This window comes from Silene latifolia, chromosome 11 (assembly GCF_048544455.1).
Source record: "Silene latifolia isolate original U9 population chromosome 11, ASM4854445v1, whole genome shotgun sequence".
Taxonomy (NCBI): domain Eukaryota; kingdom Viridiplantae; phylum Streptophyta; class Magnoliopsida; order Caryophyllales; family Caryophyllaceae; genus Silene; species Silene latifolia.
Genome location: NC_133536.1, coordinates 89,491,138 through 89,499,558, shown reverse-complemented (window position 1 = coordinate 89,499,558; position 8,421 = coordinate 89,491,138). Strand labels below are relative to the sequence as shown.

The window sequence follows — 8,421 nt, the reverse complement described above, 5'->3', positions numbered from 1 at the left end:
AATGATAATAATTCACATGACCTTGTAAAAGTGAATAATAGGCAAAATAAGGAAAAATCACTAGGATTTTGTCTTCCCCAAAACCGGTGGGAGTGGAGGGAAAAGAGAGCCAATGCATGCCCATGGTTACCTTCACAAGAATATGTAGGTGTGCATGGCTAACAATAGGTTAATCATCATTATGCTCACCACTAATTAAACAAACACAATATTTGTTTAAACCACCTCCCATTTTCGGCACATATGATAATATGGGATCCATATTATTTTTTGTCAAATGTCAATATGTCACATGTCATATGTGACATAAATTTGTTATGTATTTTTATCATATTAAAATCAACGCATTAATAAAAATACGTCATATACAAAAATCGACTTAGTAATTCATAATTACTTGTACCAAAATATTTTACCGTTTATAAATCGTATTTATAATAATTCATTCAAATTCAATTGTTTCTTTAAACAATAATTTCATCCGAGTAATGATACAATTCGATTACTCAGACCGTATCTCATTTGATCACATTTCAATTTGATACGTAAATTTTACTTCCAAAATCGTCCGTCAATTTTTCAGGTAATTTAATTAACTCGTAACATTATACGGTTAATTAAATGATCAATTAAGAGTATTGCCCTATAGGTATGACCTAGGGGGTCAACTGATCACCACCGTCGCACGACAGTAATGTCAAACTCTAGTCAGCTAATCATTACCGATATATGTTGACCAGTTGACAGTAACAAAATTACTTCCCAACTGTATTCTTTAAAATGAGATTTAATAATGATATTTAAATCATGTGATCGCACTATTGTTGAGGACACATTTCCCAACAACGTACATTGCATCCATCGCATTGTTAACAAATCCCAAGGCTAGGAGTGTCGGATTGTCTCATTCTTTACGCCGTTGTGATCGTTGTGTCGAGGGTAAGCTTCTTATATAATTTTTATAATGTTTTGATAAGTTTGGTTAAACCCTAATTGGGTAATAGTTGGGGTTTTGGGTGTTTTGTATGGCATTGGTAGTAATTGTATATATACGTGTTATAGGAGGAGGATTCATTGAGGAGATTCTGAGTAGCTGCTAGATCGTCTGTGGTGATTGCTTTCCAGGTAGGGTTTCCCTACTCAGTATTGGTTACATAATGTGTTGGTGATTGTTTGTTGTTGTTGATTGATTATTTATCATATTGGAATTGGTTTTGGTGGTTGTTGATTGTATAAGGTGATTCTTGTATAACTGTCTGTGATCTTTGGGGTGCGTCCCTGGCTGAGTGGAGTCACTTACGGGAGTGGCTTCACGCCCTTGATTCGCCTTCTGTGGAACCCGCCACAGAAGGGATGTGCACATTAATGAACATGGGTTTATCGCTCGGATGAGATGAGCGGGGCTTAGGTGGGAACGGCTGCGGTCCCCCACTAGCAGCGAGGAGTACTTGTTGCGATGGGTACTCTGGCAGGGCTACACATTTCAGTGTGTAGTCAGGTGTGTGGAGATTAATTGGAGTTGTGCTGATTGAGTTGTTTGTAATACTATTTCATTGCAGCTGTTGTTTTATGTAATCAGTACTGACCCCGTTCAATTGTTTTAAAAACCGTGGTGATCCATTCGGGGATGGTGAGCAGTTGTTGAGCAGGTATGATGGCTTACGTGAGGGATAGATGGGATGGAGTCATCACATGTCGTAGAGTCTTTCGCTGTGTCATGAACTAGTTGTTTTAGTCGTTTGGATTTTAAGAACATTTGTATTTCTTTTTAGCAGTTTTGGATTTGGGTTTATATCACTTAAACTTTGTTATTACTTAAGTACGTTTTGTTATTGTCCATTTGATTATCATTGCCTTAGGTAACCGTGATGGTAGCGTTCTCATACCTTAAGTGGTCCTGGTAAGGCACTTGGAGTATGGGGGTGTTACAATCATGGATAGATTTTTATATCTTTATTCTATTCTATGACGCCTGCGCGCAGGTCCTTGCACACTGCTCTCAACTTCCACTGACTCATCCCTTAAAGGGTTTTTGTATGCATCCATAAGTTCTGTGGCTTTCAGAACTGGTGTCCAATTGTCAGGGATTGAAGGATAGACTAGAGCGTAAGACTTCTGCAAAGCATTCACAACAGCGAGGAGTTGACTGTCCATGTTGGCTTCTGTGTAGTGCCTATTTTTCTTTTCCTTCAACTGTCTACGCATACGTTCATTGTGAAGTTCAGCAACCTTCAATTGTGCTCTAACATTTTCGAGATCTCTTATTAAGGCCTCTTCACGGCATTCTGCTGCCTCGACATTTGTTCGTGTATCGATCAACTCTATTAAAAGTGACTCTATTTTCGGTTTCGCTTCATCAATTTCCTCCTTTGTGTCATTAAGTACCATCTATGTTGGAGACCTTCGGTTATTCTCAGTTACGGCACTCATTCTGCACCATGGGAAGTAGGAACCTTTATGAATTATAAAAAGATGTTCAAAATATTTCAACCAAAAGCAAAGCAAAGCAAAAGAAAGAAGATTACCTTTTTGCAGAATCCAATATAGTGGAACCAAAGAAAAATAAAAATAGAAAGATAGGAAATTACTTTTTGTAAAGGAGATGAAGAGGTTTTTTTGGAATGAAATTTACAGTCTGTGTTTTTTCTTTTTTTTCCAATGCAAGTATTTATAGGTGTTTGTGAGATACAAACAGTTTTTTCTAATTAGATCACATTATTTAACTATTGCGAAAAGTGTATCTGCCTTTAATTAATAATACTAATCTGTTATTCAACTATTATTGTACTGTTAAATGCAGTTTTATTAATGGTTGGTTTGTGGAAGACAATCAGATAAGATTAAAAAAAAAAAAAGTAAAGCAACTAGTAATAATTCTCATGTAATGTAGGTCTCACTTTATTATCTAGTAACATTTTAGGATAAATGTAATTCAAACAATGACAAATAGTAAAAGTCTTTGACGTTTAGGCGAGGTATTCATCATAGCCCTTGTCTTTTGCGTCTCTTGTGTCTTTTTCAGTTCATGGATCTGATTCATATTCCTGCAATTTTTACTTTACTATTTGTCATTGTGGTAATGTAACAATTAGAACAAAATAACAACACATTAATAGCAGAATAACAGAACAGCAGCAGAATAACAGAGTAACACCAGAATAATAGGGGAATAAAAGCATAATAATAGGATAACATTAGAATAATAACAGAATAATAGTGCAGATTCATATCTCTTCGCTTTTACGATTCTTCTTCATCATCGTCATCGAAGGGGACTTTCAAAGAAAAGGAAGATTACAAGTTCTACTGTTGTGGTTTACCCACTTCTTGCAGTAACCGCATATTCGCTTCCTCTTTTCTGGCTTGCTCTTTGCTTTTTCTTTCGACGACCTCAATCTTTTGCCACTGCCCTTATTCTTGGCCTTGTTTGGCAGTCGAAGGTCAATATCATTTGAAGCTGTGATACCAAGAAAATCCTCGATTTCCTGGCTTTTAGTTTTCGGTTCAATTGGGCATGTGATGTTCTCCCTGAACTATTTCAGGGTTTTCCGCAGTTGCTTCATTTGTTTAACCGTAGCATAAGTGTCCATCACCCCGACAGTTGCATAAATCTCAGACCAAACCTTTGACATCTCAGCTTTCTTGATGTCAGCTTCGTCAATGTCTTCTATGACCTTTCCAGTTTCATCTTGGACAATTGGTCTGTAGGATTTCTTTGTCCATCGAGCAAGGACATAAGGCTCAGGTATCTTGTTTACCTGCCTACCATTCCACACCCACAGTATATGTCCACAGACAATGCCACGCCTCTCAAACAGCTTACATGTACATTTCTTCTCGTTAGTTTTGATGTTAAATTCCACTCGGAAGTTTCTGTTCTTCAGTCCATCACGAACATCATGGTACTCCACTATCCCTACTGTTGTCAAATCCCGACCCCCATACTGCATATTGCATGTTTGACTTCCTTCTAAAAGTCTGCAAAGATAGGATGTGTGTAAACAAGTGACGCATGCATCTCTACCTTCATTGGTCCTACTTTATCGAGCATAATATGCTCGTTGGTAGTGTCCATCTGCCTTTGTGAATGCCTTTGTTGTTCTATTGCAGAATTGTACCTCATCCAGAACTCAACAAGGGTTCCAAAGTGGCTTTCAAACCGTTTGAAATAGCTGTTTGAACTTTCAGATCTTTGGGTTGTCCTCAGCAAACAACCTAGAGGCAGATCGTGAAAGTAAGACGGTATCCACTTTTGTCTGATTGAGAATACGTACTTCAACCAGCGGTTGTTTTGCATACCATGTGCTTCAATAACAGTTTGCCAATTTTGTTCAAATTCTTATGGTTCTAAGTCAACATCCCAAACAACAGCAGTTATGTCTGTCATAAAATCTGTGTCATTGCAGATTACTCTTCCCACCTTCTCAGGCACTTTCTGCATGATATGCCACATGCAGTACTTGTGCACAGAGTTTTTGAAAATGATTGGGCATGCCTTTTTAATTCCAGGGCATTGGTCGGTTATGATACACTGAGGTTGCTGCTGCCCCATTGCTTCCAAAAATTTTGTAAAAATCCATTCAAATGATTCCTGATTCTCGAATTCAAGTAATCCAGCCGCAAAAGTCACTGTTTTCTTGCTGTGCTCTACTCCCGTGAACGGAGTAAACACTATAAAATATTTGTTTGTCCCATAAGTAGGGTCAAACGAGATCGTGTGTCTATATAATTTGTAGTTGTTTATACCTTCCTTATCAGCCCAGATAACCTTTGTCAAATATTTATTCTCATCCTCGTCATAAGCAAAATGGAACCCCTTTGTTTCAGCAAGCATTTTGAAATGCGCAATGAACATTTTGGCAACCTGATCCCCAATGTAACACTTGATATTTCATTTGAAGTTTTAGAAGTCTAGCAAAGAGGCACCGATATTCTGATACCCATTTGAGTATTCCTTGAGAATTCTGAAGCTTAATGTTGGACCTATGTTTAGCTTAGTATGATCAATAATGGTCCTCTTAATGTAATCATGGACGTCCCTTGACAGCTTTTGGAATTCTCTATTTTTGACAGAGTAAAGAGAGTGATTGTGAACGTCTGTAAAGATGTCCACAATATATCCAGGCGGTCTGTCGTCTATTTTTGGACAGGTTCTCAACCTCATGTTTGCCTTGCAGCCACACCTTGTCAGTGCATGCTTCTTTGGTTGTCTAGTTTTTCGCTCTTTCTTCTCTGTTGTACTCCAATTACCAGCTTCCTGATTGTTTGATTCAAGACACAGTTTCCTTTTCATATCTCTATATCCCTGTCTGTTACAGACTAGTGATTTTACGTTGACGCCACCCTTTACTTTCCCATTTGTGTACTTTCTCACATCAAATCCACAAGCCAATGCATATATGGAATAGAACTGTATTACATCCTCCAAGGTAAGAAAGAACATGCCACGCTTAGGCGTAAAATCACTCTCAACAGTTCTTACCCACTGTTCAGTACCCCCCGGTGTACTGCTGTAATGAAGAGTTGGAACAAACTCATCGTCTTCTTCGTCTGAACAAGTTGGGGTGGAGAATATATTGTTATTTGAAGATTCACCATTAGCTACAATTGCATTTTCCCCAACAATAGCGACAGTAGAAACATCTGGGACAGTAAATGATTATAATCAGTACAGTTAGAGGACAATAAAATCACAATAACATCACAATAACAGTACCATGAGGGAATGATCAACATTGCAGTAATATGACAATAACAGTACGATAACAACAGCTGGGAAACAGATGACAATCAATAACATCACAATAATACTAAATATGTTACTCTTAGACTACTCTGTTATAAGCCATATATTTTCATGCTACTGCACAATAATATCACAATAATAGTATAATAATATCAGAATAGAAGTACAATAATATCATCATGTTACTCTACTGTTACAATAATAGTACAATAATATCAGAATAATAATACTCTTATGCTACTCTGTTATAAGCCAGATAATACTGAATTTGTTACTCTTATCCTACTATGTTATAAGGCATATAATCATGTTACTCAACTATTATTCTATTTTACTGTACAATAATATCAGAATAACAGTACAACAAACAACAGCTGAGAAACAGATAAGAATTAATATACTCTATTGATTGAATAAGTATCATCACTATAAGAATCAACAGCTGAGAAACATATAAGAATCAATAACAGTACAACAAACAACAGCTGAGAAACAGATAAGAATCATTATTACCTGTTTCCATATTTCTTGTGGAGTTGATTTCTTCGCTAGCATTGTTATTAGTTTCGTTGTCCATCTTTTATACCTGAAAACAGTAAAATCAATAATTCAATTCAATTAAAATCAACGAATTCTACATTAATTTGTTTCAATCAGAAAACATGCATGTGAATCAATGATTCAATATAATAAAAATCAACGAATTTATCATTAATTTCGAAAAATCATTTACCTGTAATTCGTTTGAAGTTTGATTTCGATAATCGTATTAGGTTTTTGATCAGAAAATTTGTCTACCTGCAAATCCCTGTGTTTTTTTAGGGTTTTGATTTGAAGAGAGATGTTAGAGAGAGAAAGAAATATCGTGTGAATGAAGTCTTCCGTTTCGTTTTCAGCTGTTTTGTATTTTTTCTAATTTCCTTTTTCTTTTTTTTTCTGACGTGGCATTTGTGCACCGGATGATCTCAGCCCTTGGTTTCCCTTGATCTAGTGGCTGAGATTTATAAGCACAAACTCACCGTAAGAACCAAACTCACGAGATCCCGCCTATATATATATATATTTAGGATCGGGTGAGAACGAACACTCGGTGAGAACGGTGAGAACGAATTAAAATAAACATAAACATAATTAATAACAAAATCCAATACCCAGACTATACTCCCTCTCGTCACTTTCCTTTCAAATTAACTCCCCCAACCCAGTCAATTAACCCCTCACGTAACACACTCCATTTTTCAACAAACAGAAAAGTTGTGATGCCTCCCTGAACGCCGTCGACGACTCCCTGACCGCCGGTGACGAGATTAGTCATCATAAAGTTCCCAATCATTTTTAATTAGCATCCTTTCTCTGTCATTGAACGTCGGTAGCCTCATCCTCCACGCACCCTCACAGCCATTTAACCACCTCACCGGCTTATGGTGATCTCGTCGGCCTCGTCTGACATCATCCGTGATGGTCTATGGTGTAATAGATTTGAGGATGACCTGTGATCGTGATCGGTGGTAAGTGAGAAAATTAATGTGGAGGTGAAAAATGGGGGCGACGATTGTTGTTTGGCTCCTTGTCGGTGTCATGATGTTGTTCCAGCCAGCGAATCGGTGAACAACAGACGGTAAATCTCCGGCAACAACTGCCTCACTTCCTCCCCTTCGTTACTTTCTCGTCTTTTTTCATGCATCTACACTAAATTTTTATGTATCTATTCATTGTTTTAATGTATCTAACATAGATACACGAAATTAATTTCTAGGTACATAAAAATTGGATTTAGATACATCAATTTTGAACCTGATGTGTTGGTGATGTCGTCGGAGATAGGTTGTCGATGACGAAGGTATGGTGGTTGTTGACGGCACACAATTAAGGTGGTGATTGAGAAGGGGCATTCAAGGAGTGACGGCGACGATGGGTTTGGTCGGAGCTCCGACGATCATATTGCGGGGATGGCGAGATTTTCCGACGAGGGTCTTATGGAAGCTCCGACGACTAAAGATCTAGGTGGAATGTGGCAGGTCGTAAATTATGAAATGATGGAGTGAGGAAGTCTGTTTTCATGTGGGATTGTTTTTATTTAATCGCAGCCTTTCATATTTAGTCTAATCTAATGGTAGATATGCTGTTACAACCTTGGATCGGATCGCGATTTATATATATATATATATATATATATATATATATATATATATATATATATATATATATATATATATATAGATAGATTTAGGATCCTGAGAATCGACTCATTCAGAGAACGGTGAGAACGAACTAATTAGTCAAGTGAACTACCCTTTATCTTCTCGTAAATTTATCCCCAAAAATAAGTGTCATCCTTATCCTACCCAAACTTCCCCTTCTTTCTAAAACATTAACCACCCTTCAGCTTCCCCATCACCACCATTGCAGTTGTCGGCGCTGTCGATCACCAGCAAATTCAACGAACCACCGGCTAGCTTACCCGACGCCGGTGCACTCTGACGACACCATTGAACCCAACGAAGCTTCAACGTTTCGCATTCTCAAATACCATATCTCGATTCTCCTCCATCCAATTTTGAAATCCGCCTTCTCGACCACCCTATCTCCACCATCCTCCTCACTTATTTACTCTTATCCAGTGCTAAACTCCTCACCTTTGTCGAGTCCCGCAGATATTAATCGCCAGAAAATAA

The 8,421-nt window shown here is 37.6% G+C and overlaps 1 protein-coding gene and 1 pseudogene across 1 annotated transcript; one reads left to right on the top strand and one right to left on the bottom strand.

Moving 5' to 3' along the window:
- Positions 1 to 4,339: 4,339 nt before the first annotated feature.
- LOC141613656 (protein FAR1-RELATED SEQUENCE 7-like) lies at positions 4,340 to 6,323 on the bottom strand. Its single transcript, XM_074432399.1, has 3 exons — positions 6,260 to 6,323; positions 5,171 to 5,643; positions 4,340 to 4,864 (listed from the first exon to the last, which is right to left on the bottom strand). The coding sequence occupies exons 1-3, from the start codon at positions 6,321 to 6,323 to the stop codon at positions 4,340 to 4,342; spliced, it is 1,062 nt and encodes a 353-aa protein (XP_074288500.1).
- Positions 6,324 to 8,043: 1,720 nt separating this feature from the next.
- The window catches only part of LOC141611802 (ribonucleoside-diphosphate reductase small chain-like), a 1,374-nt pseudogene continuing 996 nt past the window's right edge, over positions 8,044 to 8,421 (top strand).

Coding starts and splice junctions, on each gene's coding strand:
- LOC141613656 (XM_074432399.1), bottom strand. CDS start 6,323: ATGGACAACGAAACTAATAACAATGCTAGCGAAGAAATCAACTCCACA. Junction 5,644..6,259: donor CACAAGAAATATGGAAACAG/GTAATAATGATT, acceptor TTACTGTCCCAG/ATGTTTCTACTGTCGCTATT. Junction 4,865..5,170: donor TGACAAGGTGTGGCTGCAAG/GCAAACATGAGG, acceptor ATTGGGGATCAG/GTTGCCAAAATGTTCATTGC.